This window comes from Simochromis diagramma, unplaced genomic scaffold (genome assembly GCF_900408965.1).
Source record: "Simochromis diagramma unplaced genomic scaffold, fSimDia1.1 OVJJ01000603.1, whole genome shotgun sequence".
Lineage (NCBI taxonomy): Eukaryota > Metazoa > Chordata > Actinopteri > Cichliformes > Cichlidae > Simochromis > Simochromis diagramma.
In genome coordinates, this window is record NW_024387414.1 from 16644141 (window position 1) to 16669728 (window position 25588).

Genomic DNA, 25588 nt, shown 5'->3' on the forward strand with positions numbered 1-25588 from the left:
ACACACACAAACATGAGGGGTAACAAAAGATATAATACAATACATAAACATGCAGAACTTGTCTGACAACCAGCACCTAAACCAAATGAATGATCCTAAGATTTTTTTCCCTTTGTAAGCCAACAATTGATGGCAATATGACAAAAATGCAGAAGAAGAAAGAAACAGCTGAGACAAGAAAGGGAAATTCTGACATATTGAAATTGTGTACATTTGCAAAATGGGGAAGTTGCATTGCTTAAAATAATTTACCACAGAAACCTTGTAGAATAGAGATTTAAAGAATACGCCTACAACACATAATGAGTCAAAGGATAAAAGGAGTTTATTTACAACACAGTGAAAATGCTAGCAAAAAGTTTAATAAATGGCTTAATGTCAGCCAGATACAGTCAAAAACAGCAGGTCCATTTATTCCTGTTAAACAGCATTGGGATGAGCTGCTTTTTAAGAAATACGTAAAGGGTTAAAACACAGTGTAATTATTTTGGATGCAGAACAACTTAAAACAAATTGACAATATTTGTTAGCGGATGACACTTAGCAGCTACAGTGTTTACATTTATATTCTGTTGTCTGATTTTTCTTTCTTCATTGAACAAATTATTTCCTTCATTTTCTCCTCCCATTTTTCTCCAAGTTGAGTTAAGGAGGTGTGTGTCTAACTTGTTGCCCGGTCAACAGAAAAACGTTGTTCATCCAGAGTTACACAATCCAGTAAACTCCAACTGTAACTGGTTATGGACTGAAGCTATACTGCTTATTCATCATCAGTAACAGACATGGGGTTGTCATAGGCTGATTTTTCAAGGTCGCCTGCTTGTTTCCTGCGCATCTCTGGAGGAGGTCTTGGTGGTGGATTCTGAGGAGGATTCTTGATGCTCTGTGCAACTGGTTTTCGGGTCTCCTTCCGTGGAAGAATGGGATCCCAATGCTCGCCTCGTATAGCGGCCTACAAAGCAAGAAGATGACAAATCAACAATGACTGGCTTGTGGATGATTAAGTTAAGCATGACTGAAAGTTACTGTTCAAGTCTGAAAATTAGGAAGATTATTATTACTGGTCCTTTTCTTTGACACTCACAGTAGTTTAGAAAATATAAAAATAAACAGTGCAACCTCGAAAGCTTCCACAGAGATCCACAGAGGTGTTGAGGAATTCAGTCACACCCCTAACTGTTCAGATTTCATAACTACATCTTTCAACAGAGGTGCCAGTAACAAAACAACCTCTTCCTTGTTGCTATTTCCTTGTTTCCACTAACTGGCCAGTTCCTGCTTCAGTTAACAACTTTATCAAAAAGTTATTTAACTTGCTGGACAAAAGAAAAATAAATGGGTTAAAAGCTGCAAACTTACTGCAAGGTAGATGAGGCTGGCAATGCCAAGGCAGACACATCCGAGAACAGTGGCAAGCATAAAACCTCCAGGTACACAGATGCTGAGGGAAAAAAACAAAAACAAAGGAATTTGATGACAAAAGACAAAATAAACCAAGTCATAATTCTTGACTAATCGACAGTGATAGAAAGCTGTTTGGCAAAGACAGCAGCTGAGATAAGGAACTCACGCAGCATGTAAGAATGCCCTGACATAGTAGTTCCTGGTCAGTGGTCCAAAGGCTTTTACGCACACAGTGAAGCAGTACTGGCCTCTGAGAGAAATTAAGACACAACCATGAGCAACTTAGAACTTGTCCATTAAAGTCCATCACACATCCAAATGAATAGTGTTTGCTTACGTTCTCTCCACACTCGTGCCCTTGGCCCTCTTGCTTCTGGGATACTCAAGTAGACACACAAACACCCCAGCAGCACTAGTTATCTGTCAAGGTGTTTTCTTTAAAATAATGTTCTTTATTTGCATGCAAAGTGTCACACAGACATAAAAACAGAAACAATATATCATCATCAGTAAACACAGTGCACTAAGTCAACAGGACCAAAAGAAGTCAGATAAGAATGCTCACTGAGATAAGTCTGAGAAGTGAAATTGAGATAAACACTGGTGACGCTGAGCAGGTTCAGCAGGCAAAGACAATAATGAATGAGAGCATTGTTTCTAATACAAAAGAGAATATGTCCATTATTTCATAAGAATAGCTACTGGGGGGAAAAGAAAGTACTTTCCCATGTTGTATTTTTGCCATTAATGAATAAAAAGAAATAATGTTCTCGCATGTCAGTGTGAACATTGTTAAGCACAGCATCGGTTAAATCCATAATACTAGAACATTTGGTCAGGTTTGATGTTAACTTGCTGCATAATTGTGCTTATCATACTGTGTGATGCATCATATACATTTGACAGTTATTGTATTAATAACACTCATTCAACTGCTTGTCAATAAAAACACCAATTCAGTCACTAATGAGGCCGGAACAAAATGCATTTTGACATATATTAATAACTTTAAATAAGCCTTAGAGGGAAAGAAAATTCACCCACTGAGCTGCGAAAACACTTCCTGATGGAAAAGATAGGAGAGGAATGGCTGCACTGACTGAGCAACAATGCAATAGAAACTAAAATGACATGTTGTGCAGAGAAGGATCTCTGAGCACAAAATCTGTCAAAAAAAAAAAAGCAAATGGTCGTCAGCAGCTTTAGACCACACAGGCTTCAATTTGTGCAGCTAAGAAAAGTAAACAGAGCACACAGTGGGCCCATGAGTGGACATGCATGGCTTGAAAAAACATATTGCCTGGTTGATTGGCGATGACTCTCTTTCTGCAGCATTTAGATGGTGGGGTCAAAATTTGGCACATCAATTAAAGAATCGTTACTGTTTTAGTATAATTTGAATGTAACAGCAGAGTATTGTTGATGAGCATATGTGTCCCTGCATGGCTACAGTGTAATTGCTCATTTCACTTGGGCAGTGCACTACGCAGTCTCAGACTGGTTTCTTGAACTTAAAATGGCCTCCACAATCACCACACCTCAATCCAACAGAGCCTGTTTAAGATGTAGCGGAGGACAGATGAATCACATCATCTGTTCTATCACGTCAATACAGACCAGAAAGCTAAAGGCTCTAGTATTAGCTGTGTAGCCTATAATGTATTTACTTGTTATAAGTATGTCAGCTTCCTGTATGCAAACTGTAGCCTGAATACATACTTTATATCAGTTATTTAGCATATTATTATTTCTACAACACAGAAAAAGCTTAATAAGCCAAAAATCCAGACACAATTAAAAAATACAACTGAAAATAAAGGATACACTGCATAAGCAGCAAACTGCCACCCTCTGAACTGTCCAGCAACGCCTACGATTCCTCCTGTGAGGAGAACTGAAAGAAGAAAACAGGAAGATAAGATTAAAATTATACACTCCAGCAGACTGAACAAACAAAGAGATGGTAAACTGCTTTATTATGTTGTCAGAAACACTCTGTAAATGAACTAGACAAGAGGCTAAAAGTATAATTCCCTTTGAAAATATTCTGTTTGAATTAAACCGCTCATGTAACCGAATAAGACAAGAAGAAACATGCTAAATACGCCCCCCCCCCCTCCTTTCCCTCCATAATAATAAAGTTTTCATACTCACTTAGACCCGACGCCAAAGCCTGCTCATTAGCCCACATCGCCCACTCAATCTTCCCCATTATGTTAACCTAACAGCACCTCTGCAACCTCCTGGAGCTCCTCCGGCGTGGATTACCGACGGTGATAATAGTTTCTACAAGGAAGAAAATGTATTTACGAGATTTGAGGGGTGCAGATGGGCAGGTCAGAGGGCGAGGCTTGTTCTGCCTTAGCCAATCCCCGTTTCAAGCGTCATGTCCGAAAAAAAATGCAGCGCTACAGCGGAAGAGGAAGAACCGAAAACTCCTGGCAGGTAACACAAGGAAAAGAAAGACCGGCTTTATCCCAAGATATTCACACTGTGATTGTTGACTGTGGAAAGATTGTTAGGTTACCGGAATTTGTAAAAGTTTTCTTTTGTTTTTTTCCTTTTCTATTATTTGCTGTCCTTTTTGCTGCTTCTGTACCAGAATTATGAGTCAATCTTTTAAAGTTCTGAGATTGAATAGAGAATTATTTTTTCATCTGGATGAGAATCGGATGATGACAAAAATCACAAACAACAAATGAAATCTTGACCAAAATATATTTTATTGTGTGCCATTGACATTGAATTGACATGAATTAAATATGCACTGTTGATCGGAAATGGTGATTAACAAGAAGAAACAAAAAACTCTACAGACAATGATTTGATCAGACAGGTCAGAGAACAATGGGTCAGCTCCAGTCTCCGGTCCGATCTGTATTTATGACTCAGTGCATTGCTCACTGCAAGAGTTTCCACTTATTTACTACCAGAGAGTCAAGGCAGTATCAGTGTTTATCTACCTACAGACACACAGAAATGATTAAAGCTATGAAAGAACACAAAGGAGTAATGATGATATGAAAAGAGACCAAACAGGACAGTTTAATATTTAAAGGGAGACGTATCATCTTCCGCTCTTGTGAGGAAGGTGTCTGGTATTGCTGCGATAAACGTTGTATGCAACTAAGTCACATTGGCTTTCCTGTTGCTCAGTAGAACTCGCTCCTTTAGGGCTGCAGGAGGAAATCACATTGTTTTCTTGGGAAAACCATCAGATAAAAGCAGGTGCTGAGTAGGATCCTCTACAACACGCGGGCCTGGTCCAGCCTTGAAGACAATACAAGAAGATGAAACAACAGATTAATTATGTGTGTCTGAGTGTTCACAGCTTCAAAATTATACAATTATTCTTTCCACTTGGAAACATTAGCTTTTCAAATGAAGCGCTCACTGGTCAAAGGTTCAGATAACTGTCATGGTCTTTCAGTGCCCTAGTTAAATGGACCAATGCAAGACAATGTTTCATAACAGCATGTTGAAAGGTATTGCATAGACACATCTGAACCTTCTTGCAATCCTACAGCAGACACATCGCTGCAGTTTTGTGCAGCATAGATGGATCATTTAAATCTAAAACCTCTGTATCTTTCAGCTGCTGTTTAAAGTAAGCCTATAATACAAAGTTGGAGTAATTGCTTGTGTGGATAAATATGAGTGAATACCTTAGTACTAATTATGTAGTTTATTCCCTTTGGCATGGGTTCCAGACCAATACCTTGCTTCAGCTCCTCAGAAAGAGAAGCACAGTTGACTGGAAGACCCTTAATAAAGCTGCAGAGAGGAAAGAAGCTCTCAGTGACACATTTTAAAAAGGACTGAAGGCCAATACACCTTAATAAGCAAAAGTACAAGTCTACCATTTGTTCTAAAACATTATTCAACATTAAGATGCAACATTAAGTCCTCTGTGGAAGTCCATTTAGCAGCATTTGCAGGTTCAGATCTTCATAGACATTTCAGATTTATTCTTCTAGGCAGGTTTTTTCTAGCTCAGGCTATTTCTGTGTTTTCAGGTTGTGTGCAATTTGAAGCAGGTTATCTTCATGTTCCCTTTCTGAAATCTTTACATCCCTCCGTCTTCATGTCCCTTCTGTGGAGAAAGACCCCAATAGTATGCAAGCATCCTGATTCACTTGCCTTCAGCAAGATAATAAGCAGTGCCTGGTATTAGTCAGAAATAGTGGTCTGCTCAGGGAGTTAAGTGTGTGGATCATTTGACCAGTAAGTTGGCTGTCTTTCCAACAGGTTTTCACAACAACTTGAGGACCTCTGAGGTTCAGTCAGAGCAGACCTTTCTTGCTTGATCACTTATTTTGGTTGGATGGCAAGGTAACTTCTGGTAAATATCCTCTAGAGATGTTAATCTACTGAGTACAATGCACTTTTGGGAACACTCAAAACCTCAGAAATGGTGTTCTTGACCAGTTTTATGGGCAGTTTTTACAGAGTTTCCTGGACTTTGGGCCTTAATACAATATGATTTGTTAGACTTTCTTTACAGGCACATGCCTTGGTAAGCTGTGCTCAAATCATTTAGGTTTCCACAGTTATGTTGTAGACACGTGTCAAAAATAATTAAAGCAAACAGGATGCACCTGATCAAAATGTTGAATGCAACAACAAAGGGTTTAAACACCTTGGTAAGAACTGATTTCAGTTCTTGATTTTTAACAAACCAAAACAAGTTTCACTTTCACAAATTTCAGAGTAGGTTAATGGGCAAAAGGTCTGCTTTATCAGTTTTAGATTACACGAAAAGACCTAATACTTTCCACTGTATATATCTACATACATGCATTTAAATGTTGATTTTTCAGGATTAATTAATTGCTATAGACGGATTTTAAAGGGAATGAGCTTAACATCCTTCCACTTACTCTGCTCCGTTGGTTTCTGGGGGAAAGAAATGTTGAACCACGTGCACAAACTCAGGAACGTGCTGCTGTAAAGTGAAGATCACAGCATTGGGCCCTGCATCAAAAGTGTAGGCTACCTATAAAGATAATAAACAGAATGTGATTATTGCAGAAAAAATGAGATTTTCCTGTCTCCAGTTTAAAACCATCACACATCTTTCACATCTTCTTTACGGCATCATAAAAAAATGCATTATTTTAACACATGAGGAAATTAAGTTTTCTTTATTTCATTGAAAGCATGGTATGGTGTTGAGTGATGGACTGGCAACATGTCCACTGTTAAACTAAACTCTCGCCCTATATCAGCTGGGACAGGCACCTGTGACCCCAAGTTGGATGAGTGGTTAAGAAAAATCAATTTCATGGAAAAACAATAAAATAAAATGTAAATAAGGGAATGGAAATACAAATATGTATAAATAAATAAAGTCCAGTGCCCAGATATTTCTCCCATAATGCCACTGTAAAAGCTGCTCACCCTCGTCTCCCCGTAATGCTTGTTGTAACGATGGACCAAGCTGATGATCTGCTGCGAAACATGATTGAGGTAGAAGATAGGGGGGTACGTGTCGAGGCAGCTGGCATGAAACTGGTTACTATCCTTCATGGTTAGTTCAGCAAATGCAGCAAAGTCCTTTTTTCGTATTGCTTCAGTCATCTCTACCATCCGGCCTGGGACAACAGATTCAGCGCGGTGCTAACACAGGCACACACGGACACAGGTATGACAGTCAGACATGTGTTGTATTAGTGAGCTGGGTTTAAATAAAGTGCCAATCGATATACATTAAAATTCTGACATTTGCAGTATAAGGTGAACACACCTTTAATAGGCAGCTTGTTTTTACACTGGTTTGCATTCCAGAGGTGCTGCCAACTGGCTTCCGCTCTGCACTGGCCTGTGACAGAAGTGCATCAAATTGATCTAACTTTTGCATTCCTGCATTTGTAAAAGCGCAAATTCATCAGTATTATTTTCACTTATTTAGTGTCACTCTTCTATACCCACAATCAGACCTACCACTAGTACGAGGATTCTGAGCTCAGGCCAGTGAGTCTCTGGCTCCACCTGCTGGGCTAAACTGTCCTTCCCATCCTCTTTGTTTCCCATGATCCACTGGACGAAACCTCCATACATGCTCCGGCATGCGCTGCCAGAGCCTTGACGAGCAATCCCAGACAACTCTCCTTCTACTCCAAACACCCGAGCCAGAGAGTAAACTGTGCCACAGAACAGTCAAAAAAAACAAAGACACTGGGACTAAGTGAAGCAATATCAACTATAAGAAAGATGGAGAAGGAGATGTTAGCAAAAGTGAATTATAGCACAGACAAGCTCACCCAGGCAAGCAAATCCAGCTGCTGAAGAGGCGAGTCCAGCAGCAGTGGGGAAGTTGTTAACTGAGCAAATGTGGACTTTGTGTGACAAACTAGCTGAATCCACGCCAGAGTCTCCATCATTACGCCTCTTCCGTGCCAATCGTCGAACTAAACATAAAGAAAAAAGAAAGAAAATTACATTGTAGTATGCACTCCTTTCTGTCTGCTCTATGATTTTACAAATATAATGCACAACACTCACTCTCTCTCAGACAGGACTGCAGTCTGGGATGGGTTATGTCCTCCTCTTTACCGTTGAGCCATATTCGATCCTCCTGAAATGATCTGCTGGTTGCAACTGTAGTGGTTGTTTTCAGCTAAGCAGAAGAAGAAAGGAAGGTACGTCAGTATCAAGCTGCATTTACAGTGGTGTGCAAAAATCTTGAACCATCCCTCATTTTTTTTCTATTATGTTTCCAATAACCAGACCTTTTTGTAGTTTTTTAAGAGTGCTCGAGAGCAATAGTTCTCCAGGCATTCTGAAGTTCTTTCAAAGTTTTACTTTGGACATTGGATGCTTTTATACACATTTTTAGTCCAGTCCTTGTACCTAACCACTTATAGAGGGATCTGTTTTTGTTTATTAAGCCACTTAAAACTGATTTATCAATCACCCAAGCATAAAAAGGCACCTGACTCAAGGGATGAACCAGTGTTATGTCCATACATAACAGACCAATTAGCCAAACCAATTTTAAATTGTATCTTTAAGAACTTTGTTACTTCAGCCTATTCCAAAACATTTCGTGATTTCTTTAGGTAAAGCTACATAAAATATAAAAATGTATTTTTGCACCAATAAGATGATTCCCAAAGCGTTATTTGCCAAAAGCATATCTCATCATGGGTGTGCAGTGTGTTCTTCAAAAAGGACCAAAGAACTGACAGATCTTTACAGAGAACAGAACAAAAAAGCAGCAAACATGCAAAGAAGAGCAAAAGAGAAACTAGAGAAATAATGGTGCTGTATGTAGTAGTGTATGTTATTACTAATATAACATAATATCCAATGTGAAGCCCGGAGACATGTGAAAAGCACAAAACACAGTGTATGTCTGTGTATCCCAGTTTCAAGGGACAGTGCAAAAGTGATGCCAATCGTCTGTAATCTGAGTAACAGAGAATTTCTTCCAGGTTGTCACAATACTTCCCCCCCCCCAATATTCATTTAGTAGAATATCTAATAGACGTGAACAGGTAAAGTTTAATATAACTGTGTTCACACTGCAAATACTAAAACAGCAGATAAATATTTAAAGTTTGTCTGGCAATCCTAATTGAGACTAACAGTAATGTTATGACATAATATTCTCTTAACAGTCTATTTTATAGAGACTTTGGCTCCATTCAGTGAACTCTTACTGCCACAGCAGCAGTTATTCTGCAGCTCTCGACAGGGAAACACGACGAAATGAGAAAACATAGAGAAAGAGTGTGTTTTTTACAGACACAGGCTTCGTGAGGATTTCGTTTTAAGTAACATACCTGGTCTTGATGCAATGTGACGCTCAAAGATGAGTTAATGGGTAGAATTAAGTCTTCATTTCTCTTGCCCCCTGAAAAGTAAGAAGGCTTTAACACGGAGTCCACAACCGAGGTGTCATCAGCCTGATATTAGGATACAATATAAATAGACTCGAGAGTAATTCAGACCTTTAATAGCCAATATTCAGTCAGACATTAACACACAGGCACTGTCGATTCAGTTTTACTTGAGTCCAAATGATACAACCATAACAAAACAATGCTAACTCAAACACAAGTCCAGGTGATACTTACAGTATTTAATGACAGCTATATTCACTGGAGCGGTACATGTAACTATATGTGGCTGCTCAGTTCTGTCCTCCGGCATGGCTCTGCATATACACCAATAAAAAGACTACCTGAATGTTTTTAAAACACACTGTACAACCCTCTCCCAGAGTTTAGCACTCTCAGCGTGGCTGCCTGCACCTTACTGTAGCGTTTCCTAGCAGACTCACCGGATTGGTTAGTGATGAACATGTGACTAACCCGAGCACCAATCAGAGTCGGGCTGAGTGTACTGAACTCTAAATAGCCAATGAGAAATCATCTGACCACGGTCGTGTGAAAATGAGGCAAGCGTAAGACCAACCCAGACCCCTATCGTCGGTGTTAGGGTTTATTCAAGTCAACGCAATTTTGAATTATAAACGCAATATGAATTAAAAATCTTAATAAGTGCTCAGGCAGGAAATGACTATTGTGAATTAGAGATAAGCTGCAGGATTCAGTGCTGAAAAGGTACTCAGTTATTGTATTTGACATGTAATGAACAACTGAGGTACATTAAATGCTTTCTTATACTGTACATCACTATTGGTACTGACACCGATAAAAACAGTTCTGTCAGTATGGTGACTAAAGTGATTTCCGACAGACTTTTCTAGAGATAATAAAGTATATTAACATAAAACACATTTCCCCATCATGCATTTTATTTCAAAAGTTGTTGGATACATTTGGCAGTCTGTTAACTCCTGCTTCTGAATTGAATGTCAAAATGTGAACTTATTTATAAAGCAAAAAGTCCAGAGTCAATCATCCACCTCATCCATAGACTGACAGTCTACCTTTGTATGGTGGGGACGTTACTGTGTATTGATGTTGTGATATTTGATGTTCAAGTCAGTGGAATACAATTTGTGTTTAATTCTAAATGGAAACTTAAAAAAAAGAAAGATTTAACACTCATTTAAATGGTGAAGGACAATTTTAGAAACAGTCCACTAATAAGGAAAAACATTTCAATTTAAGGCTCATTTAATTATATGTGAACCCTCAAGGTACACATCAGCAACAAGAATCCTAGAATAACAGCTAATGGGATAGTAGCCTAGATGGCAATTAAAGAGTAGACCCACATAAAATGCATTAACATCAGTATCATCTGCATTTTAACTAGTTTCTAATGTTTGAAGAAAATGCATGAACCGTGGTGAAAATAAAGGAAACTACTGAGATGGACTAGGAAAGTCAAACAGTGCCATGAGCTGTCAGATAAGCAGTAAAAATTTGTAGCATCTAGATTGAAGAGTTTACAAAATAAAATGTTAATTGACATTGTGTTCAACAATCCCACCAAATGCTGCAATATCAAAGTCCTTGTTTTCCATCTTGGTTGGTAGTTTCCAAAGACACACAGAAGCTAGTGTGGCATCTCAGGGTTCAGCTAACAGGAACACACTAGTCAGCGATTCTGTCAGAGTCCCAGCAAAGCATGTCAACTGCTCTGATTTGGTTGCTCATTCCAGAGCTCCTGTTGAAAGTTAATAGTCGTCCTCATCATCCGAGTCCATCACCCTCCGTCTGTTGAACTGTCAAGTAGAGTATATTAGAAATGTAATGCATATAAATTACAGGAAAAAAAATCAAATGTATGTGACATTTCAGAGAAACTTACTGTAACGGTTGTCTTTTTTTCTGTTTGTTGACTGACTTTTTCTAGGATCTCGATCAAGCCTGATTCTGTAATCTGACAAAAGTGGAAATGAGTTTATTCAATATGTTTTGCTAGAAGCATTCAAAGTTAAAGTCATTTGAGGAAAAAAAAAGTTTTGAGAGGAATGCATAGTGAAAAACTACATACACTCTTGCTGCTTAAATGGACTTAAATGATCGTCAGTCGTGTGACCACCTCTGAAAGCAGAAGTTTGGCACTTTGCTGGCACCATGCAGGCACCTCGCAGTTGAGTTAACTGCAAACCCCACTGTACACGGAAATATTATAGTGCTAAATCTGCCTGACAACTACAGCTTGGCTGAAGGTGGTTTTACAAGATACTGAATGGTGGGGTGTATTTAGTTTTTCATAGGATCGCAGAGAGTGCTGTGAAAACTTTTTCCCCATGTCTGTACTTTCTTACCTTTCCTCCCAGCTTTCCAAAACGAGCCATTTGAATGAGATAGTTTTCAACTGCATTTGCCTTTTCTGGCTTCACCAAGGCAAGATTGCTCACTAAAAAATAAAATACAATGAGACAGCACTATTAATTTCCAAAGAGGAGTTTTATTAGGATGAAGGATATACAGTATATGAAACCACACTTACATCTCGCACGGGCAGACTGGTCTAGAACTTGAGCCAATATGGAGTTCCTCATATCTGTTTCTCTGTAATTAGAAAACACTTACATTGGTCAACTGAGACCAGCTAAAAGAAAACAAAAGATACTGCATTTATATAGAAGCTAAGCAGTAAGAATACCAGGTTGGTCAGCTACACTGAGAGTTTAGATATTACATATATGTCAAAAACTTTCAGTGCTGGCTCACAGCGGGTCATCTAATTGTTGGGGTTTCTCCGTATTAATGTAATGGGTCTATACTTTACAATATTAAGCACCTTGAGGTGACTGTTGTTGTAATTTGGCACTATATAAATAAGACTGAGTTAAATAGGAAAAAATATATTCAGCTGAAGTTATATATACACATTTCTGCTGTATGGAAATATTTTGGTTCAGTTACAAAACAAGTGCAATACTTAAGGCATATAACAGTTAGTCTTAAAAAAACAGTCCTTTATGCAAGTACAAGTACTATATACAGGAAAAATTCAGCTAAAGTAGTTTCTTTTTTGATCAATTACACATCGTACCTTTGTTTGGCCTCCTCTGCTTGCTGATTATTACCTTCCTGGAAGTATACAGGACAGCACCATTAAATACAGATTTTATTTATACATTCAGCTAACTGGTAGACATTTTATTTTATTCCATCCACCAATCAAACAGTACTTTAATGTTGGTAATGGTGAAAATTTGATAAAGTAACTTATTCGCTGTTATTTTCAGGTCTGACGATACAAGAAGGACCATGAGAGCAATCTCTTTGGTTATGTTTTCAAGTTTCTTCGTTTTGTTTTTAAAAATTCTATATTTTACTTAAACCAGTATAGCAAAGTATACCATAATGGCTCATCTTTAATCGAGTTTGTAAATTTGTTGCTTTGGATATTTTTTTAATGGTAGGTACCCTATAATGTCCTCTAGACAATGAATTAAAGTCCAGTATGTTCTCTATTTTGTAACAAATAAAGTTAGACTACTGTCAACAAACAAACAAAACTCATATGACAGATTTTTTAAATAGGCACATTCAGTGAAAAGTTCCTATTACAGTCTTCTTGAGGTAAGTTGGATATCATCAATGAGATTTAAAACCCACTGATCATTGTATTTTTTGAGGTCACAAAAAGACATAAAATAGAAATTTATGAGTGCCAAATATTTTCAAAAACAATGACAGAAACCCAGACACGTGAGGACTCTCTAATCACTGCACTGCATGTGAATTAGTATAAATACTTATTTCTGACATATGATAATGTATTAGACTACTGACAGTTCACCAAACACGTCAGAAATTGCTGCCGCTTACTCACATGCTGTGCTAATGTCAAAGTTTAGATAAAGACACACACACACACACACAAATTATCTGTAGAAAGGAGGAAGCACAACGACCACTCCATCAGTAGCAAGTCTAAAAATTTGTTCAATTTTGTTCCAACAAGCCAGCGCTTTGATTTTCAGAGGGGTAAGCGCTGACTGATACAAAGCTAGCACTATGGTGATGTTAACACATCTAGATGAGGAAGCAAATATCATCTTCACCAAACATGAGGCTCATTAAGTTAGCTGTGTATATCCCTTAAGTTAGAGTTAAGTGGTGGTTTGTTTTTGTTTTAGCTACACTAGCTAGCAGTATACTGAACTCAGCATCTCCATATAAGGCGGGTGAAACCATGCTTTCCAGTGCCTATTCGGTTCTTACCCCTTGCTTTGCCTGTAGCTCCGCCATTCTTTGCCGCCTAATCGCCTCTAATTCTTCGTCTGCCATTTTTTATAACCGTAATATTGACCTAAAAGTCAAAACTGGGATGGTGTATCGCAATAAAATTCCCACTAAACTGCTATCACAGGCTAGGCCCTGCCTAACTGAAGGAAGGACAATCGACGTCAGAAAAACAGATCCTACAGGCTCGATCAATCAATGAGAGAGTCAGGATCACTCAGTCGTGCACTGTATCATTATGCCTCTGAAGTTATATATTTTATTCTCCCAAGTCTTAATAATAATAATAATGGATTGGATTTATATAGCGCTTTTCAAGGCACCCAAAGCGCTTTACAATGCCACTATTCATTCACTCTCGCATTCATACACTGATGGAGGCAAGCTACGGTTGTAGCCACAGCTGCCCTGGGGCAGACTGACAGAAGCGAGGCTGCCATATCGCGCCATCGGCCCCTCTGGCCAACACCAGTAGGCGGTAGGGTAAAGTGTCTTGGCAATCATTATAACATTATAACATTTTTTCCCAGGAAGTCCGTTTGATTTTTCTCCAAAATATAAGGTTAGGGTAGAGCTGTGGCCAAAGTTACCACCAATAATTACTTATACCTCATAGGGGTAATACTGGAAGAAGGATCTCTAACTGGAAATATGAAAAATCTTAACTTTATCCTACAGCGATGTGTATGGTTATTGTGATGATATACTCTCAGGTTTCACAGGACCTGGAGGGGTTTCTTGAAGGTTACTGTCTTTTTAAAGGCAGTGCACATGTAACACAATTGATCAATCAATATGTTTCAATTTGTATCACATACAGAAACTGGTGATTTAGACAGATGTATTATTTGATAGTTTAGACGTTACACATCTTAAAATAACAGCTTACAATAGTTGATATGGTAGACTAAAGTACAGCATATATTAATAAGTGTTTTTTGTTTGTTTTTTTAAAGAAAGAAAATATGGTATTGTGGCACTATTACAACAAAAAGAATAATTGAAATGGAGTATTGTGCCTTGTCAATATGTCCAATATGTGTGACAGTTCATTCAGTGCCATCATGTGATGTGTCAAACAGCTGACAGGTGGAGTAATCTCAGGAGGTTCCTCTTGCTTGATATCTAGCTCCCTCTGTATGTACTGTAAGAGAAACGACTCAGAAGCAGAGGGATATGGTACTTTTGCCCAGGGTCATTTATGGTGAAGACAATCTGCAAGAAGAAAAAAGAAAAACAGAAAGATTACAGAGATAAGATTAATATTCAAGCCCATACAAATGGTTTAAATTGGACACAAATTTATCGATTTAGTCTCAAAAATTGTGATGACACCACAAGTAAATTGTGAGATATCAACAGTTTTAGCATTTCCTCACCTCAACATACGGGTAAAAGCAGGTCTCTCCCATACTTGCCCAATACTGAGCCGTCTCAAAATGCATTTTGTACACACCAGATTTAAATGATTGTTTTGCGATAAGTCCAGGGCAACGTCCATCATCATTAGTGGTCCTGTTCAAAAAGCATAAGATCGAAGAGCTTTGCACAAAGACATCAACTTTTACAGCAGTCTTTGAGATTTTCAACTAATTATAGGTTTCTTGGTGATGCTTTTTTTTTTCCAGGTTCTTACCCGGTGGTGATTAAATTCCAGGTGTTTGTGGAGGGGTCTTGTTGATAAAGGCTGAGGGCCATATTTGACCCGGGGACACCAATTGCAGTGTTCAGCACATGTGTGGTCAGAGGACTAGGTGATTCTGACATTGCTGTGAGCTACAGACCGAAGACATAGGACTTTAAACAGAGCAGCTTAATATGGAGGAATCACATTAAAATAGTAATATTAAGATGAAACTATATCCACACATTTGCATCTTACAAATGAGATACTGGTGCTGGTGTAGTTTTCTTAAAGCACCAGTGAGTTCTTGCAATGTTAAACTATCTTTGGCACTTTAAAGATTTTAGACAGCAACCACAGCAGAACCCTTGGTTTAAATTTGCCACAAGACTGTGTTCAATAATTAAAAATAGCATATTTTGTTATATTTGATATTGAACTGTTAACTAAAACTAATGTCACCTCAGCCATAAGTTATAGTACATAATAACCTATCGACTATATAATGCTGTTTCACTTTATTTTAAAATCACAAATCTTCAGTTTTATCATGTATTTCTTAAAATGTTACACTTACCTTATTATCAGGCAAAATCTGACTCTTCAGTTGCTGCAGCCTGGAAGCGCTCATGAGCACTGAGGAATAAAAATTCTGGGTTTGCAGCTTTTTACTGAGTAATGTAATTTTATGGTGTATATGTAACAGCTTCAGATCTTTATTACAAAACCCCCACAAAGTTCTGAACACTGTCCTCTTCAGTATGACATTCAGTTCACATGTGCTTATCTTTTTGTCAACAGCACGCTAGTTATGCAAGAGCTCCTTTTGTCACACTTCGTTTTCAGCACTTTGAACTTGGATGATTAAAGTTGCTTCCTCTGGGGCCGAGCAGATTAGCACAGTAAATGGCATTAAAAGTAACAAAGTTGCATTCTCACATCTTCCCCCTGCTTGAATTTCACAAAAGAATATTCACAACATAATTTTATATGAACCACTCAACCTTAACCTCCAGCTTCAAATTCAGCTCCCCGGAGTTCAGCATCAGAGTTGTTAAATATAAAGGCTTGTTGATTTTATTGTTGACAGCAGAGCTCTGCTTCACAGTTCATAATGGTGACTTTTTAGCAGTGCTGTTCTTTTTTTCTGATGCTTCCATATCAAACTATATCATCAGGTACATGCTGACATTAGAGCGCAAGACGGCAATGTGGTTAATGTGCATCATCAATCACTAAAAATCACCAGGCTGTCCTATTTGGCTACATTTCATTTCATGTCTTCATCTCATGTTTGTTTATTAATCATTCGTATTATTACTGATGAGAAAAAGAGAGCAAAAGATTTTTACATGTCTTAGTTTTTAGTACCCTTTCAGGTCCTTGTGACCTATGGCCTAAATTAAACTGAAACCTGGCCATTTTCCCCACGTGGCCTCCGTATCTCAGCTCAGTAAATCTCTCACAGGCTAAGCCAGCTTTCTAAAGAGACAGCTGCTGATGGAAAGGCTGCAGGTGGATTTTTGTTTTTCAAACTCTGACATATATAAAAAAATGAGTCATATTTTGTTTCAGTGTTTTCTGACTCAGCAGAAATTCACAGGCTGCTGGAAAGTCTTATCAAATGTCTGCTTTTGCCTCGGTCTTTCAGAATAAAAACACAACACCACAAATAATGTTTATACTCAATATGAAAATACTTTTACTACAATGACAATGAGTATTTCCACTTGGCAATATCTTAAGAATGCAAACAAAAACATGTAACACCATAGGAATTATAATAATATCATTATTTTCTTTAAAAAACACACGGAAGTCCTAAAGCAAGATTAAAATTGTACGGCTAAACAATTACAGTAAAGTATACAATAATACACATTATTACACTGACCTGGGTCTTCGCACATCTTAAAGTGTCTAATACATAGAGGAAGAGAGTTATAACATTACTCTAATACACTTAAAGGAGATAAAATACTCTTTCCTTCTGAAAATACTTAATGGGTATAGTATATCATTCATACTCATACCTACAGGTGGAAAACAAACCATTTATCTCCTGAGTGATTATCCAGCTAAATTCTGATATCTGGAAAATATGAGTTAAGGTTTAAAAATGAAAGAGCTGTGTGCAGAGTTTAGAATACTTGAAGTAACACCGAGTTCATTTTCATTATACTGTCCACACAATATTCCAGTTCTAGTGTTAATTTGGAAATAGCGGCATGTTTACATGGTTGAGAAAAACCCATGCTTAATTAATATCTAGTCCTATGTGTTTTGTGCATGATTTACTTCAAGGTCCTTAAGGCCTTTAGACATTTTGTAACACTGAATGATTTTGCTGTTTCCAGGGGGAAAGGAAAAAAACCCAAACAAAATGATGAACCAGCTGTAGAAACACTCATATTAACAGTATCTATAAATGATTAATGTGTGTAAAGTCTGACATTAATCGATGTCATCTGTTTTCATAAAAACAAAGAAATAAAAACCCAGAGTGACCCATGCATGGTAAAAAAGTACAATCTGAAGTGAAAAATTAAACTAATGAGGACGTGCTTGAAAACCTGCATACTATCTGATAGACACCAGTGTGGTTGCACAAAGACTTCAGGTCCTTTAGAAGTCCATGGGAAAATGACTTTCTGACTTGACCCCTGTAAACACATTCCTGCTCAGTTTATGGGTTCTGTCACTCCTTTTTGGTCACACTGAATTTAAAAAAAGAAATTTGTTTGTTTTATAAACCTGGGTAATACTGTGTTTCAAAATAGAGGCTTATCTGTGGTACGAAATCGCACGCTCATTAGCAAGTGAGACGTCACTCTCCAGTTTGCCAAATGCTCATCTCCAGGCTTCAAAACAGGACTTCAGAAACCAGTGTGAGACATCACGGTAGCTACGTCCATCTTTTATACCGCCTGTGACGTGAGCAAAATAAACTGGCAGGTTTGTGTCATTATGATTTAATGATTCATATCTATTTTGCTGAAACATTGAGATTCATGCTGGAGTGTTGCTGTTGGTGCAAACTCACTCATACAGTAGAACTGGTTCATTTCAGGTAGACATGTAAAATTTATAAAGTCCTCGTTCTGTTTTGTTTATTTGTTACAGCAAGGTCACGGTCTATCTGTCACTCTCTTAGGTAAGCCTGTCAAGTTCTGGTCAGTTGGATGTATGTGTACTTGCTTCTCAAAATTGATCTGTATCTGGATCATGGTCACGTTAAACGAGTTGCTGTGATTCAATTAAATGCATTATGTTATTTGATATGTACACCCTATGTTGAGCTTCTGATGTGGGTGTTAGCCTGATGGCTCAGGTTCTCTTCCTCCATGTTTGGCACCTTATCCATGTCTTTTACGTTTTCTCACATTCCTCCTTCATATTTCCTCCTCAGGGTCAGAGCTGTGGTTGCTCATCTGTGACAGACAAACAGGCAGACAGACAGTGGGAGGGAAACAAAGAAGGCGTTTCATTAACTGCCAGCTCAGAATGACTCAGGAAAATTTTGTTATGCCAGTATACGCTGATTTCAAGAAGCAAAGTCTTGCTTAATGTCCAAGCCACTCATAAGACTGAAATATGTGGGCTTCTTGCCTGTATGACTTTCAAGTAAAAACAATGTTTTCTAAAAAAATAATAACAATTATACAACATTACTCCCCATCCATATTCACAAAATGTAGCCCTAACAGAGACCCAAATAATGTTCCAGGCAAAATATTAAACTTTTTTTTGGTCATAGCATCAGTATCCCCTTAAACTAGCATATGCTTCATAAACATCATTTACCGTGTGGTGGTCATCGTCAGGCTCTCTCAGGTCAGGGCTCTCCTTGTGAATTCGATGGCGGGAACTAGGAGGGGAGAGGGAGGAAAGGGAGTGCTCTGGGCTGCTGGGTGATGCAGCATATGGTGAGCCAACTGGACTATCCTCTCTCAGTGGAGACCCTGAAAAAAAAAAAGAAAAAGAATAAACATATGTACACACGACATTCGCAGTTTTATTTGAGATTAATTGCTGTTCGCACAGCGTATTGAAGAAAATTCGTGTTCTCTGATTTTATACTAGATGACAGGCAGAAAAATGAGTGGGAGTGACAAGATGAAGGACAGATGTGATGATAGCGAGAGGGAGATGAGAGACGGCAAGACTAGACAGTGAGGGACAGGGGAATGAAGCAAAGCTGGAGATAAATTAATATAAAGATGAGAACTATCTATCGGCCAAGGTCAATCAAAGTAGACAGGAGAGTTTTAACACAGACTTTTGCAGGTGCAAATCCACAGATAGTAAAATGAAGGTTGTCCAGGACTGTTTTTTCAGTCGAATGTTGTGATAATGGTTTCAAGGTTAAAGTACTGTCTTCAGCCAACAACATTTAAGTGTAGCAGTGACTGAGGGGTTGGGAGCTCAGAGGAGGTTGAACTGCATCAAGTGAGAGGGAGTGGTGTAAACTCAGTGTTTCAGTTATGGTCGGTTTAATTAAGGCAGAGGCTAAAATAATTTCCTTAAGGAGGACAATAGAGCTTTGTCCTTTATTCCCCGAGATGTTTTTTCGTAGCCAGCTGCAGTGACCTGGAGATGTCCACATGAGGGCAGCAACAGCACTTCCTTCTGTGTGTAGCGATCGGCTGCCGTTCACAGTACTTGATTATTTGCGTTTGCAGAAGTCTCATCAGTCAGTTACTTCAACCACGCTGTTTGTTCAGCATGTTCCATAATTTGATCCCAACCATAAATCTATACACCTCTCCCCCGACAGCCTATATCTGCCTGGATTCAACTTTTTAAAAAATCCTGACTGGGGGAAAATAATTGATTTGTCAGGTAAAATAAGAGTGGCTCCATCCATGCAGTGCATTCCCATCCCCCAGTTTCCCTGCAGTACAGATCCTGAATCGTTTTGATTGGGGTTGTGACTGGAGGCGCTAATCAAGCAGGAATCTGAACGTGGCATATTGCCGGAGTCCTCCTTAAAATGATTCTGATGTGCAAATAGATTATCTATCATTCGATCTCACAGCCACCCGACTCCACTGTCTTTCTGAATGAGTGTCTCACCTTTGTGGTCATTCCTCTGTGTGTCCATCCTGTCAAGACTGTCAAGCAGCCCATCGATCTGTGTCTTTATCAGAGTCAGCTCCTTTTTAATCACCTGCAACTCCTCCATCCCCACTGCAAGGACAGAGAGAGCGAGAAAATGTAAGCGGCATTGGGAAATTACACGACCTGGAAACACCTTTGGAAAGAATTCTGAATGTACTTCATCTAGTGTGAGACCTCTTTGAGGACACTGGAGCAATATACAGTTAGGTCCATAAATATTTAGATGCATATATACATGTAATTTTGTCCCTGTACATCACCACAGTAAATTTTAAATGAATTAAGATGTGATTGAGATGCAGACATCATCAAATGCTGCATTTCCTCCCTTGACATGCTCTGTAAGGACTTTATGCAGCCGCTTTCAGTTGCTGCTTATGTTTGGGTCTCTCCATTCAGTTTTATCTTCAGTAACGGAAAAGGATGGTCTGTATTGTTGAAATCAGGTGACTGACCCAGCCATTGAAGAATATCCAATTTCTTTGCCTTTTAAGACTCTTGAGTTCTTTTTGCCGTATGCTTTAGTTCATTTTCCACTTGGACTGTGAGGCTCTGATCAGTTTTACAGTATTTGGCTGAATCTGAGCACCTGCACACTTCAGCATTCTTTGCTACTTCTATCAGCAGTCACATCATCAAAAAACAATAGTGATCCGGTTCCACAGCCATACATGCTGTATGCCATGCCGTAAAGTCGTATTGGACATACATGCAGTATGCTTCAGATCATGAAATGTTCCCTTTCTCCTCTGTACTTTTCTATTCCCATCATTCCGGTACAAGTTAATCATGGTTTATTCTGCCCAAAGAATTTCTGGACTGATGATAAAGACTTTTATTCTGCCTCTGAATCTACTGTTTGGTTCACTTCTATCAACATCTGTTTTGACCTCATACTAAGAGTCCCTGTGAACAACTACCAAATTCAAGTTCAATACTTGGAAACAACTCTATATCTTTCATCTGCTTGTCATGGAAAAACGAGGGAACGGGCCGTGAAACTGCTTGTCAGTCAACTGTCTAATTAACTCTGGGAAAATGGAGGACTAGAAATTTCTGCAATTTCTAAACAATTAATGCAATGATTTTTTTCAACCCCTTGAATTAAAGCTGAAAGTCTGCACTTCAATTAATTGGTTGATTTTAAAACAAAACTACAAAACTGCCAGTGTAAAATGCATGGGTTCTTTTTTATAAAATATATTTATTAAGCATGTAAGTTTAAATGCATAGAACTTTACTACCATTTTAGGCAAACAATGGGAACCTACATTATCCAACTTGTCTAATTTAAGATGTAAAATAAAGCCATTTATTTTTTAAAATTTGTTTGTTTTTTCCACAACAATCAAATCTCAGTGACATCCCATTCATATTGCTCACACTTGGCTGTGGCTGAACTAGTAGAGTGGGCTCTGGAGCTTTTGGAGTGGGTTCTGTCTCGGCTGCGTCTGTGCCCAGAGGAGTAGGAGGAGGAACGGGATCGCTTGGCAAGACTGGGTCCCAGGGGTAGGGGAGAAAAGGAAGCTGGCACACGCTGGTAGTCATACACCCTGTAGATTAGGTAGACACATTTTTAACAGTAAATATTGTTAAATGACTGTTTTCATGCAGCAACTTGTGTATTTGTGCTGTAGCTGTGTCTGTGTGATTTTGTGCTTGTGTCTGAAATGATAATCAGAGGCTGGAAACAATGCATTTTGTCACACATAGATGAAAATGACTGAAATTAGAAGCTGTATGCAGATTATTGTTCCGCAGATCATTTGAGCTGTTCACAGATTTTAGATCCACCGTTTCAGGCAACAGGTGGTGATGACGTTTCATGCTCATGAGGCCACTTTAACTTTCACTCAGATGGCAGATTGATGCAGGGCACACTGCAATGCTCAAAACTGGGACTAGTTTGCTTGTATTTTATTTTGAAATATTTTCTTGCTCAGCTGAATGTATATTGTATGTTTTCAAAGTTCTTTAAGTATCAAATTCAAATCAGCATTCATACCTAAACTTAGATGTTATGCTGGAACTACAAAAAAATGTAATCATATTCAAACAAAGTGAAAAGAGATGCAAATTAAAGCAGTTGTCCAGCCGTCATAAATAAATATGGGTGGGTCTATTCTATGTTCCTTTGACTTGTATTTTCTATTTATCAAATGCAAGAGAGTGAAACTGTCTCACTCTCACTATTGCCTCCTCCCTGTGGACAGCTCCATGTCTCTATCTGTCACTGAATGTAATTGGTTCTGTCAGGGCCAATCAATAGCTCCCCGGCAGGCTAGTAGTGCCGGTGACAGGGGGTGTATCACTGTCAACCTCTATAGTGGTTACAAAAAAATGACACTGTGTGTTTGTGCATGGGTGTTTCAAAAATAGAAATAATGATGTGACTGAAGAATGCAATGGCCTCGACACTCACTGACCCAGTGACCAGGTGAAGCTACAGGATCCAAGCCAACTAATCATCACTTGGCAAACCTGTAGAAAGTGTGGGAAGCTAATGTTTTGAATGGTACAGTGCATCCAGAAAGTATTCATACTACTTGTTCCATACTTCTACACAATGACATTGTGAAAAATGTTGGCTTGAAATTCCTGCAGATTTGTTGAAAATAAAAAGTAAAAGTTTAGCATTTACAGTGGTATTCTTTATTGAAGCACCTATGCTAGCAATTACAGCCTCAAGTCTTTTTGAGAATTATGCTACAAGCATGGCATACCTACTTTTGAACGGTTTTTCCCCTTTTTCTTTGCAGAACTTCTCAAGATCCCTCAGGTTGGATAGGGAACATCCTGCACAGCCTAGGGATGTTCAGTCAGGTTTATGGCTGGACTATGGCTGGGTCAAGGAAATTCACGGTCGTTGTCCTTTTCTAAGCTGAAACTTTGCTCCAGTCCAAGGTTCATAGCGCTCTGGAGGAGGTTATCATCAAGGATCTCTCTGTACATTGCTCCGTTTATCTTTCCCTTAATCCTGACTAGCCTCACAGTTCCTGCTGCCAAAAAACATCCCTAGAATAATATGATGCTGCCACCACCATGCTTCACTGTAGCACGGTGTAGCACTGGTATTGGCCAGGTCAGACATGACTCTTAGCATTCAGCCCAAAAAGTTCAATCTGGTCTGAGGCTCCTTCAGGTGCATTTTAGCAAACACCAGGTGGGCTGTCATTTGCCTGTCATGTGTCATGTGCCTTGAAGAACATCATCTCCTCCTCCATTCCAGACACCACAGATCCGGAGCCACCCATGGCTCCAAAACCATTGTGGAGTTTGCTGACGACACAGTGGTGTTGGGCGCCATCTCCAACAACGATGAGGCGGGCTACATTGACGAAGTGAAGAATCTGGCATCATGGTGCCAGGATAACCACCTTCAGCTGAACATTGGCAAGACCAAGGAGCTGGTGGTGGACTTCAGAAGGAGTCAGCACAGAGACTACAAGCCCACTATCATCAATGGAGCTCCAGTGGAGAGGGTGCAGTCCTTCAAGTATCTTGGTGTCCACATCTCCTCAGACCTGACATGGTCTGCCTACATTCAGGTCCAGACCAAAAGGCTAGGCAGCGCCTGTATCACCTCAGACAGCTGAGGAAGTTCAGGGTCTCGCTAGCGATCCTCGGGACTTTCTATGCAGGTGCTGTGGAGAGCATCCTCACACAGAACATCACGTCCTGGTTTGGGAACAGCTGTGTTAATGACCAAATAGCTCTTCAGAGAGTGATCTACACCTACACCAGGAGATGCCGGACTAGAGCAGCGCAGGAACTGAAGGACCCATCCCAACCTGGCAACAAACTGTTCCAACTTCTGCAATCCGGCAGAAGGTTCCGCACTATCCGGGTAAGGACAGAGAGACTCAAGAGGAGCTTCTATCCCCAAGCCATCCGGGGCCTAAACTGATTGGCCACTCTACCATACAGGTCTGATGATGGAGTGCTACAGAAATGGTTCTCCTTCTTCTCCTCTCTCCACAGAGCAATGTTCAAACTCTGTCAGAGTGTCCATCAGGTTTTTGGTTACCTGCCTCACAAAGGACCTTCCACAATCACTCATACTGGTCGGGGATCCAAATCTAGGAAGAGCCCTGGTGTTTTAAACTTCTTCCATTTACAGATGACCGGATGACAGGACCTTCAGTGCTGGAGAAATGTTACTGTACCATTCCCCGGATCTGTGACTTGATACAATCCTCAACTATGGGACTTTATACAAACGTGTGCCTTTCCAAATCATGTCCAGTCAACTGAATTTACCACAGGTGGACTCCAATCAAGTTGTAGAAAAATCTGATAGATCATCAGTGAAAACAGGATGTACCTGAGCTCATTTTTGAGTGTTATGGCAAATGACGAATACACCCACATGCTGTATAATTGTTTCTTTTTAAAATACATTTGCAAGAATTTCAATCACTTTGTTATTATGTTCATTTTTTTTCAAATCAGGCATAACGAGACAGGGGAAGCAAAACGAGGGACTGTCAAAGATAAAACAGGAAGTAGCACGCAAACCAATATTCAGACAAGGACACACAGGCTTGACACGAAGATGGGGATAAACAAACATAGAAACACATGACAGACTGGGGGAGACAAAGGCGAAAACACAGGGAGAAGAACATGGAGACAGCACAGAGATATGACAGGGATGAGAGGGAGAGAGAGGGCAAGAGACATGACTGACAGGAGGGGAAGCCAAACAACAAAACAGAAATACCAGACAAAAGAAGCGGGAACATAAACTGATAACTCTAAATTAACTTAAAACTAAACTAGAGACCTCTAATAATATAGCAGGAAAATTACCAGGGATTACCAAACGCTACCATTTCTAGTCACACGAACTAAACAAGAAAACCCGGCCTAATAAAATCCAGAAAAAAGGTTCACTTCTCAAAATCAAAAAATGAATTCAACATGATGCAAAAGGTCACAAAACAGAGAACACTGGCTCAACGATCCGGTACCATGACACTACTATAATAGTGTCAGTGACTTAAAAAAATAACGTGTTAGATATTTCAGGATAAAAGACAGTCTGAAAACAAATGAAAATATTTCTGCAAAGCCTGCGAGTGAAGTGTTCCTCTGTTGTATATAACAAGCCAACAACAGGAAGTGAAGCTGTCATCTGCAAGGACTTTTATTTTGGATGGCAATTTAGATTTACTGATTGAGCCGTTAGCCAGTCAGTCAGACACAGTCTGGCTTCCTGAAGAGTTTTCTATATTGTTTCCTGGTCTATCATATTATGTGAAGCCCGTCTACTTGATATAGTGATTTCTGAACAGACTGTTCTTAGCACATC

The 25588-nt window shown here is 39.1% G+C and overlaps 5 protein-coding genes across 5 annotated transcripts in view; all 5 read right to left on the reverse strand.

The window, feature by feature from the left end:
* Nucleotides 1-300: 300 nt before the first annotated feature.
* On the reverse strand, nucleotides 301-3714 carry LOC120721341 (cytochrome b-245 light chain). Its single transcript, XM_040011602.1, has 6 exons — nucleotides 3559-3714; nucleotides 3229-3298; nucleotides 1742-1816; nucleotides 1571-1654; nucleotides 1360-1441; nucleotides 301-952 (listed from the first exon to the last, which is right to left on the reverse strand). Exons 1-6 carry the CDS (start codon nucleotides 3614-3616, stop codon nucleotides 761-763), a joined length of 561 nt encoding a protein of 186 aa, XP_039867536.1. The 5' UTR covers nucleotides 3617-3714; the 3' UTR covers nucleotides 301-760.
* Nucleotides 3715-4103: 389 nt separating this feature from the next.
* Nucleotides 4104-9847, reverse strand: mvda (mevalonate (diphospho) decarboxylase a). Its single transcript, XM_040011601.1, has 10 exons — nucleotides 9486-9847; nucleotides 9192-9262; nucleotides 7909-8023; nucleotides 7668-7814; nucleotides 7348-7547; nucleotides 7151-7225; nucleotides 6805-7023; nucleotides 6285-6400; nucleotides 5070-5178; nucleotides 4104-4674 (listed from the first exon to the last, which is right to left on the reverse strand). Exons 1-10 carry the CDS (start codon nucleotides 9559-9561, stop codon nucleotides 4594-4596), a joined length of 1209 nt encoding a protein of 402 aa, XP_039867535.1. The 5' UTR covers nucleotides 9562-9847; the 3' UTR covers nucleotides 4104-4593.
* Nucleotides 9848-10150: 303 nt separating this feature from the next.
* Nucleotides 10151-13780, reverse strand: pdcd5 (programmed cell death 5). Its single transcript, XM_040011603.1, has 6 exons — nucleotides 13509-13780; nucleotides 12331-12368; nucleotides 11782-11843; nucleotides 11597-11688; nucleotides 11134-11205; nucleotides 10151-11047 (listed from the first exon to the last, which is right to left on the reverse strand). The coding sequence occupies exons 1-6, from the start codon at nucleotides 13572-13574 to the stop codon at nucleotides 11000-11002; spliced, it is 378 nt and encodes a 125-aa protein (XP_039867537.1). The 5' UTR covers nucleotides 13575-13780; the 3' UTR covers nucleotides 10151-10999.
* A 399-nt stretch (nucleotides 13781-14179) lies between these two features.
* On the reverse strand, nucleotides 14180-15908 carry LOC120721300 (5-hydroxyisourate hydrolase-like). Its single transcript, XM_040011528.1, has 4 exons — nucleotides 15731-15908; nucleotides 15166-15305; nucleotides 14909-15044; nucleotides 14180-14744 (listed from the first exon to the last, which is right to left on the reverse strand). The coding sequence occupies exons 1-4, from the start codon at nucleotides 15782-15784 to the stop codon at nucleotides 14655-14657; spliced, it is 420 nt and encodes a 139-aa protein (XP_039867462.1). The 5' UTR covers nucleotides 15785-15908; the 3' UTR covers nucleotides 14180-14654.
* Nucleotides 15909-18262: 2354 nt separating this feature from the next.
* si:dkey-234i14.2 (heterogeneous nuclear ribonucleoprotein C) overlaps nucleotides 18263-25588 on the reverse strand; it is a 39447-nt gene continuing 32121 nt past the window's right edge. Inside the window, exons 4-7 of the mRNA XM_040011527.1 lie at nucleotides 21658-21827; nucleotides 20230-20343; nucleotides 18958-19115; nucleotides 18263-18584 (exon numbers count right to left, since the gene is read on the reverse strand). Of these exons, the coding sequence (XP_039867461.1) occupies nucleotides 18546-18584; nucleotides 18958-19115; nucleotides 20230-20343; nucleotides 21658-21827 (481 nt within the window). The 3' untranslated portion in view covers nucleotides 18263-18545. The remainder of the gene's footprint in view (nucleotides 18585-18957; nucleotides 19116-20229; nucleotides 20344-21657; nucleotides 21828-25588) is intronic.

Bases quoted from the DNA above. Each gene is read 5' to 3' on its own strand.
- LOC120721341 (XM_040011602.1), bottom strand. From the start codon at position 3,616: ATGGGGAAGATTGAGTGGGCGATGTGGGCTAATGAGCAGGCTTTGGCG. The intron at 3,299-3,558 runs GTGAGTATGAAA...TTCTTCTTTCAG, and splicing joins GGCTTTGGCGTCGGGTCTAA to TTCTCCTCACAGGAGGAATC. The intron at 953-1,359 runs GTAAGTTTGCAG...CTTGCTTTGTAG, and splicing joins CCAGCCTCATCTACCTTGCA to GCCGCTATACGAGGCGAGCA.
- LOC120721300 (XM_040011528.1), bottom strand. From the start codon at position 15,784: ATGAGCGCTTCCAGGCTGCAGCAACTGAAGAGTCAGATTTTGCCTGAT. The intron at 15,306-15,730 runs GTAAGTGTAACA...TTCGGTCTGTAG, and splicing joins AGATTTTGCCTGATAATAAG to CTCACAGCAATGTCAGAATC. The intron at 14,745-14,908 runs GTGAGGAAATGC...TTCTTCTTGCAG, and splicing joins GCTTTTACCCGTATGTTGAG to ATTGTCTTCACCATAAATGA.
- pdcd5 (XM_040011603.1), bottom strand. From the start codon at position 13,574: ATGGCAGACGAAGAATTAGAGGCGATTAGGCGGCAAAGAATGGCGGAG. The intron at 12,369-13,508 runs GTAAGAACCGAA...GTATACTTCCAG, and splicing joins AGCTACAGGCAAAGCAAGGG to GAAGGTAATAATCAGCAAGC. The intron at 11,689-11,781 runs GTAAGTGTGGTT...TTTATTTTTTAG, and splicing joins CCAGTCTGCCCGTGCGAGAT to TGAGCAATCTTGCCTTGGTG.
- mvda (XM_040011601.1), bottom strand. From the start codon at position 9,561: ATGCCGGAGGACAGAACTGAGCAGCCACATATAGTTACATGTACCGCT. The intron at 7,815-7,908 runs GTGAGTGTTGTG...CTTTATGTTTAG, and splicing joins GCAGTCCTGTCTGAGAGAGA to TTCGACGATTGGCACGGAAG. The intron at 6,401-6,804 runs GTGAGCAGCTTT...TTATCTTTATAG, and splicing joins AGCATTACGGGGAGACGAGG to GTAGCCTACACTTTTGATGC.